A 27,203-nucleotide genomic window follows, 5' to 3' on the forward strand; every position below is an offset into this window, starting at 1 on the left:
AATCGCATCGGAACGATCAGTGACTCTCACGCGATGTCGGAGCCGGTCGCAACGGCGTCGGAGCATCGACGATCCATCGTCGAGGATCTTCTGGAAAGGAAATCGCACGTGGCGATTGCAGTCGACGAGCGTCGACGCTGCGATCTCGTCGCGTTTCCATCGCGCTTCCATCGCGCTTCCATCGCGTTTCCATCGCGTACGAATCGAGCGTATTTTGTTCCGCGAGCAACACCGACCGCGACAAAGGGGTCGGGGGAACATCGATTTGTCGCCGATCGAGTCTGCGTTCTTCTACGACCGATGAAAATTTTGTTACACCCGATTCTACGTACGATCGGATAAACGACGACGAGAGATGAGAACCTCTGACGAGAGGGCTACGTGACAGAAGGCGCGAGTCTCTCGCGGCTCGACGGCGCAACGTGTTTTCAGAGGGCGTCGACGAAGTCAGGCGATCCTACGTGGAAGCGACTGAACGGAACGGAACGGAACGGGTGGGGAGAGAGAGCCGTGGTAAGGTACGGTTCGTCGAGGAAAGAGGGAAGGGAATCGCGGAGGAAAGAGCGGGCGCAGAGAAAGGGACGGAGAGAAAGAAAGAGGCGAAGCGGTGCCGCGTGCGAGAGCGAGAGCGAGCGCGAGCGCGTACACCGGCGGACACGGGAACGGTTGATTCGAGGAGGAACGGCGAGGAACAGCGAGGAACGGCGAGGAACGACGGGAAACAGCGAACGGCGCAACGCGCGACGCGCAGCTACCGGTGGGGATGTTGGTAAGCGAAGCGACCATCTTGCGAGATTCAGTCGGAAACCAGCTGCCGAGCAGTGAGGGAAGGTGAACGAAGAGAACCGATGCGTTAGTCTAAGGATTTTTAATGCGCTTCCGAGCCCGGATTTCGCTACCCGCGATTACGACGGAGCACCGAGCACCGCGAGATTTTCGCAAACGGAGAAACCTTGGTTTACCCGGCGAAACATCTTCGAGCAGAAGAGACGAAGCACCGAGGGAGGAGCGGACGTAGGCGAGGTTTGTCGGCGGTCGACGAATCGGGAAAATTCGCTTATTTCCTGTCGGAGACTCGCCCATCGGAGGAACGCAATCGGATCGAAGGTAATCGAGAGAGAAGTTTCTGATCGATCGGTTGATATCGGACGTGGTTGGGAGCAGCAACACCTGCGACGCGAAACGAGAATTCTGGATACAACCGGAACGACCAAGGAGAGAAACCAACCGAAAGAAGAGGAAAAAAAAGTGTAGTGTCAAAGTCTGTGATAGTATTTATTCGAAAACATACAAGCTACAACGCGCGCGTATCATCGACTACACAACAGAGAGAGAGAGAGAGAGAGAGAGAGCGGCTTCTGCCGTTCGAAGAAACCGTGAGAGCCAAAAGGGCACAGGAGAGTAGATAGCCTTTATATATTTATTTATATCTGTGATACCGACACTGATATACATCGATCTATCCCGGGAGTACACGTCGGTAGAGGGAGAAAGACGAATCGAGGAGAATAGAGCGGAAGAAAACAAGAGGAAAGGAGAAAATACTGTTCTCTACGCCGATATACGCGTTCGCATGTATATCGCGAATAGTGGAGCGACGTTGCGCGTGTACGAAGTATAAAGCAATCGCCAAGTGCCTGCCTGGAACGAAGATTTATATCAGTATCTCTTAGTGTATATAGATGTTTTTGTATATACGACTGACTCTTTTTTACAATTATTGATACCGAGTTAAGGGAAGATCGTTCCACCGTCGTTAGTCGAGGGAAAAGGGAACCGAATAGGAATTTGAATTTCTGCGACGCCGATACCGTGTCGCGGACAAAAATGGTGGAGAAAATCTTGGAAGAGAGAGAGGACGGGTGTTTGGAGGCTAACAGAGGTAGGACGATATTTTTATTTCGTCGAATTTTGGCGATACTCGATTTTATTACGAGCCGAGTAGAACGCGACGCGTTCCCGTTTCTCGATCGCGCGCTCGAACCGCACACCGATGCCCACACTCGACCGACAAATTTGTTCTTTTTTAAACAAATCACTGTTCGCATCGTCGCGTCGATTCAACCTTTTTCTTTTTCCCCGCGACAGTTTCGTCGTTCGCATCGATCTCGTTCTGTTCGCGTTCCACGTTGTTGCGTGCACACGTACGTGCGTGCACGCACGCACGCATACATGCGTCGAGAACGCTTCGATACGTCGCGTGAAATCCATCGGAATACGTAGCAGAATCGGCGAGAACACCGAACGGAGGCGGACCGCTCGAAGTTGCTCGACGAAAGAACTTTCTCGAAGCCGGCACACGGCTAACCGTTCTGTCGCGCCTCGCCGTAGCTTTTATGCATGCTTCGCGAATGTAGCGGGTACCATCGCCGCCAAACCTACGCGTCGTTGTTTCGACGTATCCGTAGTCGCGGTTACAGTCGCGACGAAACCCTCGGTCGTCTTTTGGACATGTACGCGAGCAATAATATTCGCGAGTCTTTCGGAGCAACTTTTTCAGCGGATCGCGGCAGCACCGCGAAAGATCGGCCGATCGAAAACGCGACGCGTAACGCGTACAGCTGGGCGACGTTGGGCGGCGCGACGCGACGCCAACTTATATATTTTCAAGGGTCGAATTGGGTTAGTCGTATCGTTTCGAGTTCGACGCGCGTATCGCGAAGGGCGCCGTTCTAAGGGCAAGCCGGCACGGAGAACGTTCCGTGAAAAGAGGAATTATGGGAGGGGTAAAGTATCCGCGTTCGCGTGCGTGTGCGAGAAGCGATCGTGGCAGCGAGAACGGCAGGGGGCAAGAGAAGGAGGAGGAGGAGGAGGAGGGTGACCGAGGATCGGAGAGCGGCAGGAGAAGGCAGAAGGGTCCTTGCGCGCCACAGATTCGTTGCCCCCTCCATTAAAGGGAAGGGTTCGATTTCAAGGACAAAGGGATCGACGCGGCACCACGTTGCCTACCTACATACCTATCTACCTACCTACCCACCTAGCGGCTTTCGAATCGTAGTCTCGAAGTTATGTAAGCGAAAGCTCGTCGAGCAACAAGGGTCGCGCCGACGAGACGCGAACGAAATCCTAAATTTTCCAGAAATATTCGCAACCCCCTCGCAGTTAGGCGTACGCGCGTACGAACGAGTCGTTGCTCTCCGCGCAAACGTTAACGACCTACGCGAACCAAACAAGAAACTGATTTCGTAACGCAAATTGCGTGTCGGGTTCGAAAGGAAATAGATTTGTACGAGGCTCGGTACACCGTGTTCCTCGGGAGCGAATCGCGAATCGAAGAAAACAGGAGTCGAGTCGAGTCGAGTCGACCGGTGGCCGCCGATAACGAAGAAAAGCCGGAAACGAGAGCGACGCGAGTTTAAATACGTGCACGCGAATCTTTCGATGGAACGATAGGCGAAGAGAGGCGTGCATAGAATTTCAAAGATCTGCTCGAGATTTTTCGCTCGACGCCGGTTCGTTCGGTGGATGCAACGACGTTATCGTACGCTCCTATCTCGCATAAGATGGCGGCGTTGCTTTTCTGTGCCAGTCGTTGAACTCTCGATCGCGTACCGACCGTTGTCGCGTCTCCGTTGCCATCGATTCGGCGAACCGGAATACGTATTTGTAAAGAGGAAAAAATTCACCGCGACACGCTCTCTCCGCTTTTCCAAACTGCCGCGTCGACGTTCGATCGTTCGGATCCTGTCGATTTTTCAACGGAGACGAAACGATCTCGTGGCCCGCAAGCGTACGAGTCGCGCTACCGTTCGAACGGGGTACGGTCGCTCGTCGCTTATCCACCACACCGACGCTGTAAAATATATCGTTGCCGTTGTACTCGCGATAAAATATAAGCGCGAAACGAACGTCGATCACCGACGCGGTCGAAACGGTCTCGTTCCAGATTCTAGACGCGATCAGGGAAACGAGAACGATCTTGGAAACGGCGACAAATTTGAACGATTCGAAAATGTTTCGCGGTATGTTGCAGAGGATACGGGTTGCATCGGTCGCGGAGACACCGTGAACAAGTCGGGGGAATCGATGAGCGCGGTGCAAGCTCGTCAGGAGGAAGCCAGACGCAAGAGGCGCAAGAAGAAGCGTTCCGGATCTTCGTTGATGTCTTCTTGCTTCCAAGGTAAATATCGACGGGCGAAGAAGTCACGGACGTGCTCTCTCTCTCTCTCTCTCTCTCTCTCTGCAGGACGAAATAATGTTTCGTTGGTCGATCCTGTGCCGCGAAGCGTCGACGAAATCCGTGTTTCTCGGGACACACGACCGGCGTACGATGCTACGTTGCGTATGGTCAGCGTAGCGCGGTCTCGCGACAGCGTGCTCTATGTGTCATTCGTGCTTCGGTGACTTGCGTTATGTTCGGCCGTCCGACCTTGTCCAAGTTCAGAACGTTCGAGAAATTCTGACGCAAGCCGCTGCGAATCGATCGGCAGTCGCGAACTCGGGTATCGTTCGCGTTCGCATTCTTGTTCGCATCGACCGGCCGGTGCAACGGCCGGCGACGAATCCGCGAACGCGGAAGCGGTCCGATCGAATCGAACGCCGATTTCGTACGCGTTCGTTCGTCGAACACCGAGAAACGACCCGATCGGTTCCCGAGAGTTTACCGATAACGAGCAACCCGGTGGTGCACCGTCGCACCGATCGAGTTCACCGGCTTACGAAGATTACGTCACCGTGCCACGATCGATTCGCGGAGCAACGTCGTATTCGAGAAGCTTCCATCGCGTTACCCTCGCCGCGAATCGGCCGAATCGGCGTAATTTTCTGTTCGACGCGTTCACCAGATTCGTCCTAACGCGGACCAGGCCCCGGCTTTCGCGGATTACATATATCCATCCGACGGATTCTTGCGTCATCCTTAACAGACGACAATTGGATGTTGTTTCAATTCGACGCGGTATTGAGTCATCCGGGTCGATAAGGTGTTAAACGTACGTTTTTACTTGTTATCTCTAATTGCGAGCGATACGTACACGTATGTATATATATATATACATACACACGCGTATTTGTTTTAGCTGGTAACCCGTCTATGCGATTCGAGAAACGCGATATCTACGAATTACGACGCGTTTTCTTTTCTTCTTTCTTTTTTTTCATTTCTATTTCGAGCTGTTTGCTCCGTCGACGAAACTTTACGCGATCGACTCCTCCGCGAACGTGCCCGAGCAACGCTAATTGCGCCGTTGACGATCGCTTTGTTTCGCGGGTTAAATTGTCGTTGATCGAAGAGAACGCTGTACGTTGTAGCAACGATGGTCGAATGTAAATTTAGTGATCGCGTACCATTTTTCGAAGACGTCAGAGTTCCCGAATTAATCCCGAGCCAATTTTACGTTTCGCGGCATCTGGGAGGACGAACGGTGGACCCGACCGCGAAGACAGCCGCTACCGTTGCTAGCGCTACCGCTACGTCGACGACGACAAGGTAGAAGCACCCTTCTATTTGTCTGCTATCGGTTACGGTTACGATTGTTGTTGTCACGCAGTACCGTGTACATCTTGGTCTTGACGAGCGCGAACACGGTCTCCGGGAAGCCGGGAAGCCGGGAGGAGGACATTTTGCTATACCGGGAGCCCGGGTAGAGCAAAGAGAAGAGAAGAGACACGGGCGAGAGAACGGACGGATCCGCGAGAAGATAGCAGTTGGGTTGACAGCAACGGCGCGCAATAGTAGCATCGTTGAGCGAACCACGCGCGGGTAGAATGTGGGACGGAAGTCGATGCGTTGAGAGGAGTAGGGACCCCGGCGAACGGAGCGACGAAGAAACGTCGAGAGGCGAATAGGGAAGAGAAAAAGAGGGAAAAAGAGAATAGCAGTACTTCGGGGGACACGACAGTTTCCACACGGGTTAGCTCTGGCCGACCTTAACATTGACTGCGTTGCACCGAGCAAAACTCGGCCGATCTCGATGTTTCGTTTATCCCGATAGAGGCACTCGACTTTCGCCCCCGGACCGACGACAAAATCGAACTCTCGCGATTCGTCTCGAATTCGTCGTATAAAATTTCTATCGATTCAAAGACGACGGAGGGTGCGTGGAACGTGTAACTCGTATCGAATCGAATCTACCAATCTGTTCACCTTGTTCCGTCCTTTTTGCAGAACTGTACAAATTGACCGGCGAGGTTCTTGGAGAGGGTGCTTACGCCTCTGTACAGACGTGCAGATCCCTCTACACGGATCTGGAGTATGCGGTGAAAATAATAGACAAAATACCTGGTCACGCGCGGACGCGCGTATTCAAAGAGGTCGAAACGTTCCATCATTGTCAGGGGCATCCGAACATCATACAAATGATCGAGTTCTTCGAGGACGAAGAGAAATTTTATCTTGTATTCGAGAAGGTCAACGGAGGTCAATTGTTGAGCCGTATCCAAGAAAGGATCCACTTCAGCGAGTGGGAAGCGAGTCAGATAATCAAAGAGATAGCCAGCGCGTTAAATTTTCTTCACAAAAAAGGTACATTATATGGTAATCGCTTGTTTCGCGTTGCTCTTGGTCTCGTTCTCGCTCTTCTTCTCGTTTCTGGCTTCGACCAAAGGAGAAACGGATAAATAAAACGGTCTCGTCCTTTACAGGAATCGCCCACAGGGACCTAAAGCCCGAGAACATATTGTGCGTGTGTCCCGACAAGCTGACGCCGATCAAGGTCTGCGACTTCGATCTCGGTTCCGGCATCAAGTTCAACAACTCGCTGTCCAGTCCTGTGGCGACGCCGCAGCTTTTGACGCCGGTGGGAAGCGCGGACTTCATGGCCCCGGAGGTGGTCGAAGCTTTCATCGGCGAAGCGAATTATTACGATAAACGTTGCGATCTTTGGAGCCTCGGCGTGATCATGTACATCCTTTTGTGCGGCTATCCACCGTTCTACGGGAATTGCGGTACCGACTGCGGCTGGGAGAGGGGAGAGAACTGTCAGGCGTGCCAAGAGCTGTTGTTCACCAGTATTCAAGAGGGTAGGTACGAGTTTCCGGACAACGAGTGGAGATGCATTTCCGAGGACGCGAAAGATCTGATCAGAGGCCTACTGGTCAAGGAAGCTCATCAGAGGCTGAGCGCCGAATCCATTCTGAAACATCCGTGGATCAATCCGGGCCCCAGTTCGGTCGATAACACCGAGAAATCTCTCACGACTCCTCACATCATCAGGTTCGTGAACACACCCGGGGTACACACCCGTGTATATATCGTACGCGTATCGTAGACGATGGAAATAATGAAATATTGCTCGGTTCTCGTTTAGGAGGAACAATTCTGCGAGAGAACTTTCGACGTTTGCCGAATCGGCAATGGCTGTGAATCGCGTGGTACTTCAACACTTTTCCGTGAATCTGGAGGAATTGACGGAAAACAGGGAGCCGAGATTGTCGACCTCCTCCACCGACGAAGATAATCATCCGTACGGGCACATGTCCGATTCGAGCAGCGAGCTGTCCGAGCACGGCAAACATTGCGCCACCCATTCTTCCGGCGAGTTCGAGGGGAACAACGTGCATCGGCGGGAGTGTTGCTCGATTCGTTCGAGCATCGATCTTTCCGATCCGAAGACCATCGGCAAGAATCGTTTGATCGGAAAGGATTCGTCGCTGCATCAGCTGTTCGGTTTATCACCGCCCAGCGAGAGCCGGCTGATGCAGCGACGTCTCAAGGCGCGTTCCGATCTGCTCGTACGACAAACCAACAAAGCGGCTGCGATCGCGTCTCCAAGTGGCTGAACACGACCGACGAAACCGACGACGCCGACGACACCGACGACATCGACGCGACCGACCGTCTTTCCATCTCCGTGCGGTTACGCCTCCTTTCTTGGTAACGCTACAAATAACGTTCGTATTTACACGTTTGCGTATAGGAATACGAAAGCGTGCAGCAGCGATTTTATCCATCGACGGTTTATCATTGATAGCGACAAGGTTCGCACGACTCCGCGTATCTCCGATCTTGTACGATCAGGCTGGTTTAACGACACGCGAGAACACTTGAACACAGACTACGACCCGCGACTGGAACCATCCTGCTGTGTAACGGTACGTCGACGCGACCGACGACGACGACGACGACGACGACGACGACGACGACGACGATCGCGATCGCTACGATAACAATGGTTTGGCTTCGTTGTCCGTCGTGCCTGCCAGGGCATCCAACTTTCCACCTGCGTCGTTGGATGCGTTTATTCGGGTTGTGTTCCATCCTCGTGCAATGCTTCCTATCCACGATCTGCACCACGCTCGCGCAAACATTTCGAGATCGAGATTACGAATTTGATTTCATTTGAAAAAATCCGCGCGAACCGAACAACTTCTTACACGAGGGTCGCGGTAAGTTACGCGAGAAAGCGAGTTAACGAACGAACAATCGCGAATACGTTTCGGTTAAATCATAGATTATTTGGCGGACACGACGGATACGAGTATATCGACGATCGCGAGAGAAGAGTATGTTCGCATTATATCTTGTAGTTTTCGTGAGATTTCGAAGACGGTCCGAATTTCTCTTGTCTCGCGAACGTAATTGATAGGGCGCATGCTCGAAACCCGACGCATTCGCGAGAACACCAGAAATAGCGAGTAGCGCCGACAAATCAGACAAATAATACAAACGCGTTCTTTGGTGCATGTTACGAATAGTTTGCTCAGTAGGAATCTAAGGATGTAGTAGACTGTAAGTTCGAAAACGTCGCGAGTATCGTGTCCGAGAAAGGAACGAACGAGTTTTGCATCGAGAGAGAACAATAGGGGTGATAATTACGGCCATTTCTTTTGTAAATGTCTTTTAAGTATCTTTGTAGGAAGTTTAGCACGTAAGGAAGATTAAAGATTAGTTTAAAGAAAATACGAAAAGCCCAAAAAAAGGTGAAAAAACAAACATTACAGAAAAAAGTGTACCTGCGTCGTAAGGGTGTAGATGCGAGCGTGAGGGAAAGGTGTTGGGAAGAAAGACGAATAGACGCGAAGAGAAAAGAAGGAGGGGGTGGGAGGGAAGAGTTAGATGAGATAAAAACGATCGGAACGTTTGAAAGAGAAGAGAACGCAAAAATGTTAGCGAGAAGTATTCCCGGCAAACATAGATTATACGAAATTATCAATTAATTACCGTTACGTATTTTTCTAGAATTTTATCGATAAAACATCATTTTATCGTCTACCCGCTCTCACAGTCGCAGCCTCGTTGCTCGAGTGCCTCCGCGAGTTGCTGCTTTTCAACCAACATCGATCTTGCCTCGATCATTTTCTCCGGTTGAACGAACCTCTCGTTCCGCCGCTGTATTCGTTTGGCAAGCAATTCTGGTTTTCGAAATTGTTCCAAATTTTTCGAAAGTCGATCGGTTTCGAGTTTCGAGTTTCGAGTTTCGAGTTTCGAGTTTCGAGTTTCAAGTTTTGCGCGTTGTTGGTCCGCGCTGTGAGACGGGCATTTTTTACTCAGGGGAGTTCTATCGAGCCGCGTAAATTCGATTTGTTAATCGCAGATTTATCGCGTTCGGGAAAACCTACGAAGGTTACGGATAGATTTTAGGATAACGCAGCAGGTGTGTACACGCTCCAAGTCGAAGCCTGCCGAAAGTCACTGGTCGATGCTCGGTGTTCTTCCTTCTTTCGACGTAGTCCTGGAAAACGTTTATTCTGTGGCGACGGTCGTCCATGGCGCGCGTTATAATTTTCCTCTCGCCAACCATCGATCTTTTCGAAGGGAAAACCATTTACTCTAGACTCTGTACTATGTCGGACAGAACGAAACTAAACTAAACTAAACTAAACGAAACGAAACGAAACGATACCGAACACAGTGTAATCGAGACGCGACGACGAATTTTCGACCGTTCGATTCGTCCGAGTCTACGAATCTTTCGAAGTCGTTGAAACCAGCCGTTTTATTTTTACGATACACGCTTACGAAGTAGAGTGCGAAAACTAAATTAACACGCCGCACGATATTTATCGGTCTTGTTTTCGTAAGATCCGAGAAACGATACTACCATCGTCGTCGCGTTCGCTACCGCTTCTTTTGTCTCCTCCTTTTTTCTCTTCCTTTTTTTTGCCTTTTCGTTATTTTTCTTTCTTTTGGAATTCGATAGATTCTCGCGTAGAAGCTTTTGGACGAAAAGACGGTCGATCATCGGTTCTTCGCGGTTCGCGTGCTACCACTTTGTAAAACTTTGTTCGAGCATTGCCGATAACGACGCGAACGGTTACTCTCGCGACGAACGCCGGCTCGGCGTACGCGGCGCATACATAGAGAGGAAGGTCTAGTACCGACTAACGCGTGAAAATTGGTAAACCAAAGGACGAACGGTAATAAGAAAAACCCTATAATTTACTAAAAATGAAAAGCCAGAACGCAGATGAGAAATCTACGGCCATAACATAGTTCTATAATCGTAATATTTGCGCGCGCGTCGTTGAATGTGTATTACGCGTACCAGGGACAAATTGAACGACGCACGGACACTCGGATAGACAGAGTAGAAAGACGAAAAAAAATACAAAGTTAAGAACGGTGGCCTGTTTGCATGTCGATATACGAAAATGAGCCGTGAAAATGAGAATTGCGCGAGTATGAGAGTACGAGAGTATGAGAATCGTGCGAGTATGCGAGTTTGAGAGTTCGCGCGTACTCGCGTGTGCGTGCGCGTAGAAGAAGAGCGAGATAGAGAGACTGAGAGGGAGAGAGAGCGACGAACGATGTACGCGAAATGCGAATTTGTTCTCGTACGAGAACAACGATGCTAGGCGTTTAAGCGAAACATGTTTCTAATAGATTCGTCAGGTTTCGAACCAAGAAACCGCTGTGCTACATACCGACGAATCTTTCCTCTTGAAAATGAACAAACGTTTGCGCACGGTACGGTCGAATATCCGGGGAGGAAAGCGTAGAAGCGAACATTCATTCGCATCGGATTGTACGCGATATTCGTCGACAACGGTATACGAGATATTTTCCTTCGAAGTCAAAATTCTCGGTTGCAATTGCAGATTTCACGCGTACCACTCGTTCGTACTTTTCATAAAATTGATCGCTCACCATTTCGAATGCCGTTCGCGTAACGCTGAAACTAATCGTCCGTTACTTCGTTACACAGACGTTGCGACGAGTCCTACGAAGTTGCGAACGCGATTCTACGAGTCGTACGCGCACAATCCGGTGAACAGCATTTGTTTCTTCTCTTTTCTTTTCTTTTCTTTTCTTTTCTTTTCTTTTCTTTTCTTCACTTTACATTTCTACTCTTTCGTTTTCATTCTATAAAAACAATGGCACAAAACAAGCAACTCGCATACTACATTCTTTTTCATATGGAAATACGATGCATCGCTATCGGTTGATCTTTATCGCGTTTTACCGTATCTTCGGATGATTCGGTTCGAGCCGCATATCTGGCCAACTTAGGAATTGCAAAAAGAGACGGATGCTCATCTTTTTTCATGAAAAAGATGCGAAATCTTGTAAAGTTCTTCTTTGCGGGGAGCGAAGAAAGAGAAGAAGGGAGCAATAAAAGAGCGAGAACGGATCAGGAGTAAGAAAAGCGAGAGAGAGAGAGAGAGGAGTGCATGCATTTCGAATGGCTGGCATCGATACAAATTCCATATTTCTGCGTAAAAAAGATCTGATGAAATATCTGTGGCTCTTGCAAGGTATGCTTGGCTGCGATTAAGAACACGGAAGATGACAAAACCATATTGCGATACGATCGAGAACATTCAGCGGGCCATCATTGTTCTCGTGTTAAAGATTCTGCGAGTCTTACGAGAACTGTGTAAGCTTCCTAATAAAATAGCATTTAATTGAGAAATTTTTGAGCAATAAATTTGCGATTACCGCTTATTTCTGATTCCAAGAAATGGAAACGAGAACGATTTTTTTATCATTTTTCTAATTAATATTATCCGCGAGCGCTACGAGAGGACAACGATGGAACGATGGTAGGTCCCCTTTTCTTCTTTCCGGTAGTATTTATTTCCAGCGTAGTCGGAAAATATTGATCAAATATGTGTACCATCCCCGAGTTGACGCTTGTTGCGATCGACTCGCGCGACGCTTTCGTCCGTCGATCTTCGACGAAACCGGTACTCCCCCGAGGACACGACATCGTACTCGTATCCAGTGTCTGTATACGTGTAATCTCTGGAATACGCGCGATCCAGCAGATCCCATGGATCGAACCAGTTCTCGCGACTCGGACTCGCCGACGATCAGGAAGGTGCCGGAAAAGCCACCGTTCAAGCTGTGCTTCTCCAAGGATCAGATTCTCGGTAAATCGAGCGTTCGTACGCTCAAGACGAACTGTACGCACATGATTTTCTTTTGGTTCGCAAAACGGACAAACGTTCCTTTATCCGTGATTCTCGTGATCGTTGCAGGTGACTCGATCGCGCCGAAATTCTATTCGAGACAGTGCGAAAGCGGCGGTGCAAACGATCCGAACGAAAGCCGCACGCTCGACGATATTACACCCGGAGAGAAAAAATCACCCACGGATCTTAATTGTTATCCGTATCGATTGCTGTCCAGTCACGCGTAATATAATTTCCATATCACGCAACCTAAGATTCGATACGTATGCACCTCGTATACCTTGCATGCACCTTGTACGCATACGCGTACGCGCCACGGTCCACGGAATTGCTATTTCAAGTTCAAACGTATCTGTTTCGAACGTGTTGGGCGACCGAGACTTGCTTCTTTTTGTTTCTCGCAGGTACGGATGGTGGCACGAACAGGGAATACGACCAAAGGATTCTCGTTTCAACTTTCACAAGAAAACTTCGGATTTGGTGCATTTTCAAATGAAAGTTTACGCCGAAGATCGAAGGCTCGACGTTCCGAAACATTGACACGAGAAAATATGAGAAATTGCCACGTTTAATAATAATAATAATAATAATAATAATAATAATAATAATAATAATAATAATAATAGCAACGAATCTGTAATAATTACCTATCTCCTTCTCTCGATTAGATTTTCGAACGAATAATGTGTCGGAAACCGATGCAAAACGGAATAGGAAATCGAATCGGATACTTTATACTCGGTACAATATATTTCTATCGTATATTTCTAATTTAAATTACAATTTATAATTTGTAATTTGTAATTTGTAATTTGTAATTTGTAATTTGTAATTTGCAATTTGTAAGTAGTAGAAGTATAGCAAAGCGAGAGAGGAGAAAGCCAGCGCGCGCAAGCGCGCGTTTATTGGATCGCTTGGTTTCCCGCCATTTAGAAAGCCTCGAGAGGTCAGCCAATCGAAATCGAGGCTGAGGAAATGCTCGAATCGAAGCATGTAGTTCGAGCGATTAGAAGCGTCGCCACTAGCGATTGTTTTCTGTGCGAGCGACCATTGACGATTGAAAAAGGGGCATCGAGACGGATTCCGCCAAAAATGAATTCCGGCGTGGTGGACCGCACAAGGTTCGACGAGGACTTCCTGGAAAATTCCGAAGAATTTTCACCATCCGAAAGGTAAATTTCTTTGTTTGATTTTTTCTCGTCACAAAAGAATCTCGAAACTCCTGGTAATTACCAGTTGCGAGTTTCTTACCTGTTGCACAACCCGATGCAGGTGCATAGTCTGGCGCGTACAGGTAAGGTTAAGAACCTTTACCATTATCGCTTACGTCCGCTTCGAATTTTTAATCGGACGCGTTCGCGTTCTTGGCAAATACTGTACGGTGACTCGTTTAGTCGAGGCTCGTTAGTTTTCTATTTTTTCGCCGATGAAAAATACACGAGCGATATCGAAAATCCCGGAGAAACCGGGATTATTTGTTTATCGATTTTTGCACTTTCAACATAGAAATCTTCTCTCTGCCCACTTTATCGTTGTTATGGAAGAGAATCTCCCTCGAAATCCCATCAGGAGAGATTGCTTTCTTGTATTTAATAGTATATTCGCGTAGTATTTCAACAAATTGTACATTGTATCGGATCTCCATCGTTTATGTACATTCCAGCAAGATATTACGTTTGGACGATGGTTGCAACAACAATTTAAATGGCATTCTAAACGAGAAACCTGTAAGCAACGAGAGGTGGTCTTATTCGGGCGATGGCTCGCTGGTGGAACCAGAAATCTTGGCGGACATGGGTGTTGGCATGCTGGAAGACGAAGCATCTTGCGACAGAACAAAAATATCTCAGTCGTCGAAACATTCTGTTTCACCCGTCGATTCGCTTGCCGATAAATGCTATGGGAAAGACGGCAACTATCGACTGGATGAAAATATTTACGGAGACACCTGTTTCAAAGCCGGCGGAGTAGCCGATAGGTCTGCGACTTTAATGTTACGTTTTATCGTACGATGTAACGTGTCCTTTTAGAATTTTCCATAGCTATCTATTTTTATTTTCAGACTAGAACAAGATTCGTACGAGTTGGACAAACTGGTCGCTTATTCGACCATGGGAAACGAATCTGGTTACTCTTCTAGGATAGAAATAGACAATTTTGTAGATGCGAAAGAAACCTTCTGTAAAAACAGTTTAAACGCATCTTCCGAAAGGTGTAATCTCGAACAATTCTACCTCTCTCGAAGAAAAAAGAAGCCCTTCGTCGTTGGGGAAGATAAATTTAACAAATTGTCGGATGAAATGATTTTGATGATTTTGAAATGGCTTCCCAAGAAATGTTTGGTATAATTTTCAGCAGCGATTTAATCCGCTTTCTCGTTGCGCGATACGATACCGTACGATATAACGATTATTTATATTTATCGAATCGTTTCAGGTGCGTTCTATGTTAGTGTGTAAACGATGGTGCCAAATAGCTCGGGACGAAGCATTGTGGAGCAGATTGGATTTAGGTGGTAAAGTGTTGAGCGAAGGCACGTTGGGGCACATTCTACCCCGTGGCGTGCAAATACTTCGACTTGCTCAAGCGGAAATCGCGGATCCGGTGTTCCTCGAAAACAGCGAAGTTCTCATCGATGGATACGTCAGCAAATTACAATATTTGGATCTTTCGATGGCAGTCGTTTCTCCGAGTGGGCTGGCTATCCTCTTAGCCAGGTGTAAACATTTAAAGAAATTATCGCTAGAAAAATGTATATTAAACAGATCGTGTTGCAAAGCTATTAGTGAAAACGGTGATCTAGAAGCTTTGAATTTAACGATGTGCGAGGGTATGGACATTGAATGTGTCAGGAATTTAATGAAACTTAAACGGTAAGACAACCAATTCATCGACGCATCGCCGATCGATTTTTCAATCCGTTTAATCCGTGTATGGACAATTTTCAGCTTGAATGCTGTTAATATGGCTTGGTGCAGCTTAGACACGGAATCGATGACGTTACTTTGTAAATCGCTACCTTCGTCCGTTACACGATTAAATGTAGCTGGATGCAGGAAAACGATGACCGACGACAGTAAACAGAATTTTTCATAATATCGGTATTCTTGATTATTCGCATAACTATTCTAATAATGTTGCACGTTTATTTCAGGTATCAGGGATTTAGTGAAAAGTTGCCCGGATGTAGTGGAATTGGATCTGAGCGATTGTACGATGCTCACAATGAACAGCGTCCGTAACTTACTAGAGTTAACCAGAATAGAACATTTATCGTTGAGTCGGTGCTATGGTATACCGCCCTCGACCTACCAAAAGTTATCGTACATGCCCTCTTTGTTGTATTTGGATATTTTTGGTTTAATGTCGGAACAAATACTGAAAAATTTACAACTTGGCTGTGGCGAAACTCAACTGAACAAGTTTCTGTATAGTTCCGTTGCGCGACCGACGGTCGGTGTCCGTAGAACAAGTATATGGGGACTCCGTGTTAGAGATTGAAACGTCTACGGTTTAGCGTTTTCTTTGTAAAAATGTAACAGGCTGACCAAGACAAGTATAATAGACCAAAGTGAAATTGGTAGACTGTATGTAATGTTGTGCCTTTAAAGTGTCTTTTCATCGAGAGACTGATGATTTTACGGCACTACCGAAACGAACCTACTATAATTCAACGAGCACTTTGTACGATATATTTTAGTCTTTCCTCTTTAAGTCGAAGACATTATAATCGCATATAGAATTGTGCTGGAGGGAGAAGCATGCTCAAGCCATAGAACCTCGGTACCTAGTACTTTGTCTCTGATCGTATTAATAGTTTATTTTGCGGCTTTTTGTCTGCCCAGTTGTGAAAAACGATTAGGTATATAAAGAAAACTTGTATTTTCTTTTCATTAAGATTTGAAGAAAAACTCGCTTTCGACTGAATACAGCTAATACACGTTCACAACGCGTAGTTTGTTTTAACGTTGATTGATTTAGCATAGATATATTATGAAAAATGGTAATTGTGAGATTCTATGAAACTGAAATTACCAACTACTATTACTATTATACCTAAACAATCTTTTTTATTTTTTGCGAAATTGCTTATTTCTTAATTATATTTTAATTTAACCTATCAGGATTCAAAGAAATTCCGTTGTAATATTGTAAAAAGTGTCTGTTAACCAAACAATGAATCAAAGTGTTTAATAAATAACAGTAACAAAAATTGTACATTTATTAAACCTTTCGAGAATACAATAGAAAAGGTTTGAAATATAGTAGTGAAATCACTGTGACGTTCGATCTCTATATGGATCATTTGGAAACACAACCGTATAAGTTGAATTATTCGAAACCAAAACATAACCAAAGTATTTAATTAAAGTAGTTACAACTAATTTTCCGATTAGTCTGATACTGTGCCTTATCAAACCTATAAACGTTTTCCTATTAATACGGTAACGCGAGAGACAGAAGATCGCGAATATGTAATCATACACGAGAAGAAAGATAGACAGGCAGATAGATAGATAGATAGATAGAGAGAGAGAGAGAGAGAGAGAGAAAGGCATGACTGAAAGTTTAATTTGGCTAGAAGTTCAGATTACTAATAAATGCACTATTCCTGTACAGTATTTATACACTAGAGCGGTTTGCTTACAAAACGAGGACTGTACAATTAAATTCGTTTCCTCGATAATGCAATTTGTACCTTTTTCATTTCCACTTAGTACTAATTAGTTTCTTAGTAAAATAGGATTTGCAATTATTTGCGCAGTTATGCTTGTCGATTAAGCTGTTGCGACCGAATGTTCAGGTGTTGTGGGTTCGATTACAGGTTTCGGCTTTGTCACCGGTTCCACTGATTCCTTTTCATCGGCATAAATTGACTTTGCTTCTTGTCTTTCTTGCTCGCTCTGCCATTGAACCTGCGAAGAATAAAACGAGTTTTATCAAAAGCAACTCGGACAACAAGGTAGGTACGTACCTTTTGTCTGTGTTGTTTGATGGCATCCGCGCATCTGTCAACAACCATTTGTTCAGTGAGAACTCCATCCTCCGAGGCGTACGCTGCCGCTTGCCAGGCGACGCCCAGTTTCGCCAATTCCCTTCCAGACATTCCTTCGGTCATCACGGCCAATCTACTGCAAAGCGCGCCGTAATCGAATTGCGCCACTTTCAATCGTTTATTACCTTCGATCGCCGGTTGAAGAACAAACTTATCAAAGTACAGACGAACTAGACGTTCGCGCTCTTCCGGTCCCGGCAGACGGAATTCTACCATCTCGTCCAATCTGTCGTTAACGGCCCAATCGAATTGTTCCGGAGTATTCGAGGCGAGAACCAACATAAATTTATTGCTTTGCTCGCCGGTTCTGTACAGAAAAGCGTTCAACATCGCTCTCAAATCTTCGGATATATGCTCGCTGGAACGCTTCCGTAAGAACGCGTCGGCTTCATCGATGAAAAGCAGCAGACCTCGTCTAGATGTTGTCGCCCAGTCGAAAACCTTATGAATAGCGGTTACACCGTCTCGACCTAACGGGGCCAGGTCCCCGCCGGTCACGATCGCGTAGTCCATGCCGGAGTGTTCCGCCAACTTCTTCGCGAACATGGTCTTACCGGTCCCAGGCGGACCATGCATCAGTATATTTCTATACATTCCACGATTTTGCTTCGTGTTTTTCGTAGCTATCGCGACATCGCGTAGTCTTTCTTCGAGCTTCGGTGCTAAAACAACGCCGGATAACGCGTCCGTCTGCTTACTTTTCAATTTCTTCGCCGCTTGGACAGGATGTCGCAACGTGTCTAGTACCGTGAATCTGGAAGTTTCTCGGACCAAGGATGGCTTCCCTAAACGAGACTCGATATACTTCGCCGCGATGCCTGTCGATCCTTTTGCAGTGTACACGCCGAACGCTAGCAACGATAATCCACCAGCAGCAGCGATAATTTTGTCCCAATCTTGTAAAAGAGCCGTCGCTCCGGATCCCAATACCGAGCCAGCGGTTCTGAAACAACCGTTTTAATTGCTTTTTATCGTTACAACATAATCAGAAATGGTTCTCACTTACTTTATAGATTCCAAGACGGTGATTCTTTTTTCCGATGCTTTCAGTCTGATCTGTTCCAAGTTCAAGTCTTGATTTTCTCTGTCGATCTTTGCTTTGGCTTTCAACTCTGCCTCCAATTTTCTCATTTCATTCTTATGTCTTAAATCCATTTCATGTTCTATAGTAGCTTTTCTCATAGCTTCCTGTTTAGCAACCGATTCCTCCTGCCTCTTCAAATTTTCGTCGTTCATCCTTTGCTGTTGGATGAGTTGATCGTCGTATCGTTTCCTCGCCAGTTGATCCTGATACTGAGCTCTCATCTGATGCTGCTTGGTTTCCTCCTGCATAGTTTTCCTCCTTTCCTCGCCGTCGATGCGCTTTTGATCCACTTTCATCTGCTCTATAGTAGCTTCGTATTTCTTCATTTCCGTTTGCATTTCAACCTGTTTGGTCGACTCTTGTAGTTTAGACAGTTCCAAAGCTTCTTTGGCATGTTCTGAAAGAAGATTACGTTTAAAAGATTTTGTTCTAGCATCGTGCACATTCCTTCTATACGTTTGGGACAGCAAGCGATCGTATAGAATTTCATAGAAGAGAATTTCGTTCAACTAGAATCGATGTCTAGTAAATGCCTCGCGCGGAATGAAGCATCGCGCCATTAAAGGAACACGAGAACGAACTTTCTACCTCGTCCATAGAATAATTTTCTGCTTACGTAACCTTGCACAACGATTTCGATCGGAGAGAAAATTCGAAAAGATCAATCGTACATACTGGATCTTTCGAGTTCCTTGGCAGCTGCGGCTGCTCTTTCCAATGCACTCGAATCAAAACGGTAAGCTTCCATTCGAGACTTTGTGGTTTGTGCATGAGAGCCATCGCTATCGCCACCAGAATTAGCCGACGCCGGCACTTGTACAAATTGTGAAAAGTCTTGAGGTTGGGTGTTACGATATCCAAAAAGCCACGACATAGCGTTAGCTTTATCTCAAAAGAGTATTATTGATCGAAGAAACGAGTGTCTTTCCTCCTTTCCACTAATAGTCACCGATACCACGAGGAACTCACACGTGCATTGGCAACGTGAACACCGAAACGAATGGACCATCGAATCGAGCCATGCAGTGCCATCAAGTGTCACACACTTCTACGTACATGCATTTTCTATCCTCGCGTATTCTCCTATCAGAACTTTTGCATACAATTTCTCCTTAATTTATAAAATCGTTTTGCATATGTACATATTTTTATATTTTGCAATACGCTAGGTGGCACAAAAGCGAAAGTTTTTATTTTTCTTCGTCGAAATTTGTGCCAACCGATAAATATTTGAACACCGTAACAAAATATTTCGGTTGTCTAAATCTTTTCTTAAATTTGCATTTAACAGTATGTTCGAATCGGTCGTTACGCTGCTGATAAATGTGCTACATATATATGTACACGTTGCTGTCGTGATTGTTAACAACGAAACTTTGTTCAAATAGCAAATCTGAACACGATGCTTATCGTACATATGCATGTGTGTACACGAAACAACGTAGGGTGGCGCTTCAAGTGGTTCAAATATGTACGTTGAAATACGGGACGTCTGAAAAGGCGCGAGATTCGTATATAGAATCATTCGTATCAAGCATCGTAGAATCATGCTTCAAAAGAATTTTGTGACAATACGTATCTTCGCCATCATTTAATCGTTGAGCAAGCGCGAATTTTTCGTTGTAACGTTGTCAACGAAAATACGAAGAATCGTTCGAAACTTGAAAAACGATACAATTTAGAGTTACGTAGTTGCTGGTTGCTACGTCGATAATGTCGTTGGACGTTGGACGTAACGCAGCAAAGTTCCGGTGATTCGGTGAGTGTGCTCTTTTCAAACATGGAGAGGTTATTTGTTTGAAATAATATGTGGGATTTAGGATATCGGAGTATCGCCGCGTTAGCAAGTGTGTTGAGTGGGTGTGTGTTTCTGTACAACGTTTGGGGGCCGATTCTCGTTCTGACGATTCTGCTTTGCCTCACTGTTTACGCGTGCTATTCTTTGATCGTAAACGACAGCTTATTGTCGCCGCACGCGTCTTTTCTTTTCGATTATTGTGTGCACGTCGCTCTTGAAGTTCGTACACATTTCGAGACTATCGTCGAACAAATTTATCGGTGGTCACGTACATTTTGGGAGACCGCGAAACGTCGTTTTATCGAGGTGTACCTAACCAAAATCGGGATGGAAAGACGTCGTGGAACACATTACCAACTCAGCACCGATCCATATCCTACTAGAAGGAACTCGTCCAAGTTCGATCCTATAGCTCAACTCAGACCGATTTCAAGAAACGTGCACGAATCAAATATGAACGAAATGGTTCGATCTAATTCGTCGTATGCCCGCAATTCTCTAACCAAGCTTGCTAGCACACCGCTAGTATTCTCACAAAACAAGGAGGAGTTTGAGAATCAATTGTCCGAGGAAACTTCATCCCAAAGAGTATCCTCCGTATATTCTCAGTATGATAATTCAGTACAGGGGGAAGAAGCGTCGTATTATCCTTTGGAAGGATCTCCATGGGGTACTACTATTAGTCCAAAAGCCCGTGCAACAACGAACAAGTCGTCTCTGTCGCCGAGCACACCTTTATCTTCTAGCAGGTGTAACATCGATGCAAGGTAGATCCAATTTTGTTTTTTGTCTTTTCTGTTTACATCGGAGACGATTATAAGTTTTGTCCTTTACATTGCAGAGTTTATCGTGACGTAACTTCTCCAGGACTCGCAACTAGACTAACAAAGTATGCCGCGGAAGCGAGCAACAGATTGAATCGTCAGTCCCAGTATCACGTGGGGCAGAGTCCTAAAATAAATCTTCAGAGCAGTCCTGTTCCGTTGATAAACGCGAAATGCGTGAAAACAAGAACACCGGTGATTGTCAGAGTAGCTCCGCCGGATACCGTTTGTTATTCACCGCCTGGAAAACACAAAATATTGTCGAATTTATGCGACGTGGACGACGGTCTTGGATCGGGAAGCATCCCTTATGGACTCAAAGAGACGTCGTTGAAGAGACACGCCGAGAGAGAGGACGTTGCTTTTGATTTGGCAAAAAAGCAACGCACAGGCGGCATTTCCGTGAACGAAATCGAGACGCAGGACGAAACCAAACAGAAAAGAGGTAGAGACGAGTCCTCGAAGTCGGAAGAAGACATCTCGCCTCAAAACAAAACCGTTAGACCAGCGAAACGGACAAAGACACCGTCTTGCTATGATATCTTAAATTCGTTTAGTTCCAGTAAAAACGTAGCTTCCGGGATCAAAAGAAAGGCCAGTAAGTATAAAATCGTTTCGTTTATTGTGTTCTTTCTTTATTTTGTTTAATTCGTACACGTGATTCGTTTTGCAGGAGATCTTTCGCGATGCGGAACGCCCGACTTTGAAAAGCATTTCAAGTCGCTGGAATCTGTGGCGAATTTCAGCGCGCAAACGTTAGCAGAGGCACAAAACACGAACGCCAAATACCGTGAACACAACGAATCAATGGAAAATGTACAACCGAAAGGCCGGAACATTTTGGATCGTGTAGAGGGAAAACTGTCTCCTTTGAAGGGAATTTTAAAGCCTAGCTCAAGGTCTTTAGAAAGGGATTCCCGCGATAAAGAGAAACGGTATAGCGGAGAAGCCCGACCCTCAGTGACGGTTCAAGGAACGGTCGTCTCGGTAGAATCGGCTAAATTGGCCAATAAATTGTTCATGAGAGCGGAACCGGAGAGAAATGAAAAACTGAGAATGCTCGTTGAGGAGCAGGGCAACATTAGAGCGAAATTCACTACGGACGACGTGGAAGAGATCAAGAAAGAGGATATAGCCGACATGAGACAGACAAGCATGAAGGCAAGACTTCAAAGTATGTTCGACGCGATATCCGGCAAAGGTATGCAAAGTTTTAGTTACAGACTCTTAGGGAAGCGGTTCCGGATCTTAACTTTTACGTGTGCTTTCAGCGACAAGTAAAATTAACCCGGACGTTGTAATTCAGGCGGAAGAAGTAAACACCGTGAAGTCCGCACCGTGTCAAGCAAGTTGCGTCACTTTGAATTCTTCAACGACTACAACGAACGCGAATACTACACCTATCTCTACGTCAGCCATCGTTCCAAGTTCTGGAATCAAATCGCCGAAACACGTGGCTTTCGAGCTCCCAAGCAAGGTGGCGGTGTCGGATTCGAATGCGTCGACTGGCAATGTTGCCGAAAGAAAAATCGAGAACGTTCCAGTTTCAAATCCTACTTCGGTACTGGCTGGCTCATCCGGAATCGTGTTTACGAATACTTCTGGAAACACGATCCTTCCATCTGCCACGGCTAATTTGAACTCGACCACGGGACATCCCGAGGTTCGGAGTTTCAACCCCGGCGTGGCTACGACGACGAACAACTTTGTTCCGTCGACCGCAACTACTTCGATGGCTGCCCGGGTGACACCCACGGCGAATCTGATCAGAGGTACAACCAGTGTTACGTTCTCCTCTTCGAGTGTTCCAGCGAGTACGACTTCCGTGCTTGCTAAAGCTAAAACGAGCGGCTCGCAAGCGCCAGAGAAAGTTTCGCCGATGTCGAACACTATGCCCGGAACCAGCAACAACGCCGCGTTTTCGATGACGCATCCGAGTGCGTGGAGCGGAGCGTCGACTTCAGGTTCCAACGCGGGAAACAAGGAACAAAACATACCCATATCCAGTATATCAACACCCAGAATATCCCCGATCGCACCTACTACCATAGCATCGACTACCATGGCAGCACCGACTTCGTTGTTCAGCTTTGGAAGTAAAGACAGTGCCGCGAAGACCGAAGCTGGTTTCGTATTTGGCTCGAGTTTCGGTGGAAACAGCTCTATCTCTGTTTCCTCCTCCGCCACCGCATCCGCCTCTGCCTCTGCCTCCGTCTCCGTTGCCGCCGCCGCCGCCGCCGCCTCCACCTCCGCTATCGTTCCTATCTCCAATCCTGCGCCTGTTCTGCAGAGCAATCAAGGTGTTTGCGATACAACGAAGTCCGAAGCAATCTCTATCGAATCTAATACGAATCAAGCGATATCACGGTCCAATGTTGCAACGACTGTCGGTGGACCGACATCGGCGTTTGATTTGTCGTCGAACGTGAAAACTGCAGCATCCCCGTTCGAATTGACCAAACTTCCAAACTTCTGCTTCGGAGCCAGTTCCCCTGGCGCACCCGGTAACAGCAACAAACCAGGATTTTCTTTCGGCAACGTAACAACGACGACCGTCGCGACCAACGTATCGACGGGAACATCGAACGCGACGCTATTCGGTGGCGTCAATAATAACTCGAGCAAATCAACGTTTGGAAATTCGACGAACAATAGCAACGTTGGCAGCAGCAGTTCGCAATTCAATGCGAACGCCGCTTCGATATTTGGGAATATAACCACGACATCGGTTGGATCGGTGTTCGGAACAATGCCCGGTCAAGCGATATTCGGTGCTTCGACCGCTAACGCAACAACCGCGGCCGTGAACGCGAACGTGGCCGCAACGAGTACCGCAAGTACCTCCACCCGATCTCTGTTCGGCTCGAACTCGGCCACAACTTCCACCGATCCTACGCCAATATTTTCGAACAAACCGGCGTCTGGAGCATCCTTGGGAATGCCGAACTCGAGTTCCGCTTCGATCTTTGGCTCCGTTGCGAAAGCATCCACTTCCGGAGGGACCGGAGCGACCGGAGCGAGTGGCAACGTCTTCTCCAATACGAGTCCAACGTCCGCTTTTGGAACACCGAGCAACATCTTTGGTCAAACGAAATCTCTGGCGGACAACTTGAAAAGTACAACGGGAACGTTCTCGAGTACCTCGACGCCCGTGTTTGGATCGCCATCGATTACCGTGGCCACATTTAGTAGTCCCGCGTCTATTTCGAGCAACGCGACTCCGTCGATTTTCGGTTCCGTGATCGTTTCCAGGAGTGCAACGGAACCCTCGTTCGCCGCTACATACGCCGCATCCCCTGTCTTTGGATCTCAAAACAACGTCGCTTCTAAAGGGCAAAATACCGCATCTCATACCTTCGGCGGTGGAACCAGCATATTCGGCACAGAACCAACCACGACCGCATCCGCAATCACACCCGCTTCTGTATCCGCATCTTCGAATACGTCCGCAGCTCCCGTATTCGGATCAGCTATCACCTTGGCCACGCCCGCTCCCGCAGCAACATCCACTTCGGTTCCTTCTTCCATCGTTATTTCCAGCGTTATTTCCACCAGCGCATCCAATGCGTTCGCAGGACAAAATACAACATTCGGCGCATCCGCTAACGCTTCTGGGACGACTCTTGGTTCGAGCGTTGCTTTCAGCCAGAACAAGGCGCCGGCATTTGGTCAAGCCTCTTCTCCGTTTGCCACGCCGAACGTGTCCACGACCGTGTTTGGATCCGGAAATGCGAGCAACGCGAACAACAACGCCGCCAGTGTGTTCACTTTTGGGGCGAATTCGAACCAAAAATCGCCGCAGCAGCCAGTCGCCAGCTTCGCCTTTAATAGCAGCGGTAATAACTCGAACAACAACAACAACAACAATAACAACAACAACAACAACAACGCCGCTTCGTCCTCCTCACCGTTTCAGTTCAACGCGTCCACTCCGAAACAAGGTGATCATTTTCAATTCGATTTTCGCCCGACCATGTACTCGCGAATGTCTATTCTGTATACACGTATAACAACGATAACGTTACGTTTGGTGGTTCCAAGGGACCACAGGCTTCAACTTCTCTGCTCCATCGGCGACGCCAACCATCAACTTTGGAACAACGAGTACACCGACATTCAACGCGTTGATGCCTGGCATGTTCAGCATCGGAAGCGGCTCCACCGCCCCAAGATCCAGAAGCGTTCGGACCAGAAAGCCGAGATGATGAAGAATGTGAATCTGTTTGTCGAGGATTCGAGAAGCAACTCGACTCGGCTCCGTTCCGTTCTTTCTTGTTCGCTTCGCTCCATCTGTATTTCCAACGATACCAAGGATTTACCAGAGTCTACGCGTAGAGTGCCGCGTAGTTCCAAACGGAACCACTTGCTCGTTCAACGACTGGTTGTCGTTTCAAAATACATTTTTCGTTACCGTTCAAATCTATCCAGTTTACACGGACGTGCACGTCCAAACGATTCTTTTGATTCGCATTTTTGTTTTACATTCTGCTCCGCACAACCCGCGTGATCGAACAGTGAGCCACACGTACGGTATGACACACACTACGTACGTGGATTTATCTGGTATTTTAGATAATTTTTTCATTTAACGTTTATCGTTCGTCGATCGAAAGCAATGTTCATTTTTAACCTTTAATTGTTCACAAACGGACGAATCATGACAAATTTTCTGTTTGCGATTGTTAGCGCGATTTTTAACGTCTCATCGATCGATTCCGTACTTGTAGAATGTAATAAAATATCGCCAATGAAATCGGTGTAGTCAACGATGGACATCGGTCGAGCAACAAGCGTAATTTTAACGCCGACGAAATTCTTACATTTTATTACCCGGCGTCGCGGTCCCCTCGCGTTCGTATTCGGACTTACTCCGTCGAAATGTCCAGATATAACGACGTAACGACGTAACGACGTTCCCCAGACGATAGCAGCAAATAGAACAGCTGCTTCGTGTTTCTCAACAGCGAACGAACGAGATTTTCCGGTCGATCGAAGATTATTGTAAAAGATATGCACACACACACACACACACACACACACACAGTTATTTTCTTCTACGCTTCAACGAGGCAGATGTATTTTCGAGTTATTGTACAGTTTAAGAAACGTCGGAAATACGAACGTTGACGCTTTTCGAGTAAAGTTTCGTTTTACGTTTACATTATCTTTTCCCGTCCTCCCTTCCCGCCAACAGAATCGTACGAGCGCGGCTTTCATCGAACGTCGATAATCCTGAAATCCGATAGTCGAAGTTTGCGATCTAGTTCGAATTTACGGATGCGAAAATTGGTAAAATCGCACGAAAGATACCAACAGACTGTACCGGGAAGGGTTCAGCAGGGATCTTTCTCGGTGTAATAACTTGTAAAGAGTACGAGACAATTTTTGGGAATTTTGTCGAGAAGAAAGGCATCTTCGAACGGTACAATTCGAATCGTATTACGTTCACAGGCATTCGCGGAATATCAAATATTTTTAGACGATTTACGTAATTTTGTTCAAAGTTCGGCGGAAGTAGTACGAGCGTGTGAAAAATGGTTCACCGCAGGCGAACACGATTCCGACCGAGATTAAGTATCGCGTAAGAACTAGAACGAATTCGAATATTTGCAAATGATTCGATTCCAATTGATGCGATAACAGGGCACGCCGTTCGGTTATATCAAAGCCGTGAACGATAATATCTGGAGTAATCGAAATAACATAAAGGGGCACGAGATAGACCACGCGATGCGGTATTCGAATCGATCGATCGGCCTTTGCTACGAGCGCCAAGCTCGCCGATTCGTAGGTGCGCGCCACTGTACTTTCCGTACCATTCGGCGCTAGCAAACTTTCGAGTTTAGCCGTATGTATCGCTTTGGAAATACGCGTCAAGACGCTGAATCGTAAGAAAATAGTTTGTTCGATCCGTCGAATCAACGAGATTCCATAACTCGTAAAATTTTTAGTACGGACGAAGCTCGGTCGACGGTTCAGGGGACGTTGACGCGACGCGACGAGGAGAACGATGACGTTGCGACGGCGAGGGCGAGAGCGGGGGCGAGAGGACGAACACGAACGCGATCACGAGCGCGAGCGCGAGCGAGCGAGAAATCGAGGAAGTAGCGCGATACGACGTCACGCGCGTTCCGTGAAACTCTGCAC

The 27,203-nt window shown here is 47.0% G+C and overlaps 5 protein-coding genes and 1 long non-coding RNA gene across 8 annotated transcripts; 5 read left to right on the top strand and 1 right to left on the bottom strand.

Annotated features, from left to right (window-relative positions):
- Window positions 1-583: 583 nt before the first annotated feature.
- On the top strand, window positions 584-11,792 carry LOC117227440 (MAP kinase-interacting serine/threonine-protein kinase 1). Its single transcript, XM_033482687.2, has 5 exons — window positions 584-1,882; window positions 3,974-4,120; window positions 6,107-6,463; window positions 6,583-7,153; window positions 7,248-11,792. Exons 1-5 carry the CDS (start codon window positions 1,828-1,830, stop codon window positions 7,717-7,719), a joined length of 1,602 nt encoding a protein of 533 aa, XP_033338578.1. The 5' UTR covers window positions 584-1,827; the 3' UTR covers window positions 7,720-11,792.
- Window positions 4,127-5,799, top strand: LOC117227447 (uncharacterized). Its single transcript, XR_004492072.2, has 2 exons — window positions 4,127-5,428; window positions 5,490-5,799. It is a non-coding gene; the product is annotated as an uncharacterized LOC117227447 (long non-coding RNA).
- A 148-nt stretch (window positions 11,793-11,940) lies between the features above and the next one.
- Window positions 11,941-12,927, top strand: LOC117227446 (uncharacterized). Of its 3 annotated transcripts, none has more exons than XM_076522186.1 (3): window positions 11,941-12,285; window positions 12,361-12,517; window positions 12,699-12,927. In XM_076522186.1, the coding sequence occupies exons 1-3, from the start codon at window positions 12,153-12,155 to the stop codon at window positions 12,832-12,834; spliced, it is 426 nt and encodes a 141-aa protein (XP_076378301.1). In that variant the 5' UTR covers window positions 11,941-12,152; the 3' UTR covers window positions 12,835-12,927. The 3 variants fall into 3 exon arrangements, with proteins under 3 accessions (XP_076378301.1, XP_076378302.1, XP_033338588.2); XM_076522187.1 differs by having other exon boundaries at window positions 11,941-12,252; XM_033482697.2 differs by having other exon boundaries at window positions 11,941-12,517.
- A 444-nt stretch (window positions 12,928-13,371) lies between these two features.
- Window positions 13,372-16,507, top strand: Skp2 (S-phase kinase-associated protein 2). Its single transcript, XM_033482685.2, has 6 exons — window positions 13,372-13,466; window positions 13,958-14,272; window positions 14,357-14,636; window positions 14,731-15,167; window positions 15,243-15,370; window positions 15,449-16,507. Exons 1-6 carry the CDS (start codon window positions 13,387-13,389, stop codon window positions 15,793-15,795), a joined length of 1,587 nt encoding a protein of 528 aa, XP_033338576.2. The 5' UTR covers window positions 13,372-13,386; the 3' UTR covers window positions 15,796-16,507.
- bor (ATPase family AAA domain containing bor) lies at window positions 16,484-19,625 on the bottom strand. Its single transcript, XM_033482683.2, has 4 exons — window positions 19,110-19,625; window positions 18,357-18,831; window positions 17,270-18,293; window positions 16,484-17,210 (listed from the first exon to the last, which is right to left on the bottom strand). Exons 1-4 carry the CDS (start codon window positions 19,306-19,308, stop codon window positions 17,073-17,075), a joined length of 1,836 nt encoding a protein of 611 aa, XP_033338574.1. The 5' UTR covers window positions 19,309-19,625; the 3' UTR covers window positions 16,484-17,072.
- A 525-nt stretch (window positions 19,626-20,150) lies between these two features.
- Window positions 20,151-26,215, top strand: LOC117227432 (uncharacterized). Its single transcript, XM_033482662.2, has 5 exons — window positions 20,151-20,999; window positions 21,074-21,654; window positions 21,730-22,257; window positions 22,328-24,997; window positions 25,098-26,215. Exons 1-5 carry the CDS (start codon window positions 20,242-20,244, stop codon window positions 25,259-25,261), a joined length of 4,701 nt encoding a protein of 1,566 aa, XP_033338553.2. The 5' UTR covers window positions 20,151-20,241; the 3' UTR covers window positions 25,262-26,215.
- The last annotated feature ends 988 nt before the right edge of the window (window positions 26,216-27,203 follow it).

Source organism: Megalopta genalis, chromosome 5 (assembly GCF_051020955.1).
Source record: "Megalopta genalis isolate 19385.01 chromosome 5, iyMegGena1_principal, whole genome shotgun sequence".
NCBI lineage: Eukaryota > Metazoa > Arthropoda > Insecta > Hymenoptera > Halictidae > Megalopta > Megalopta genalis.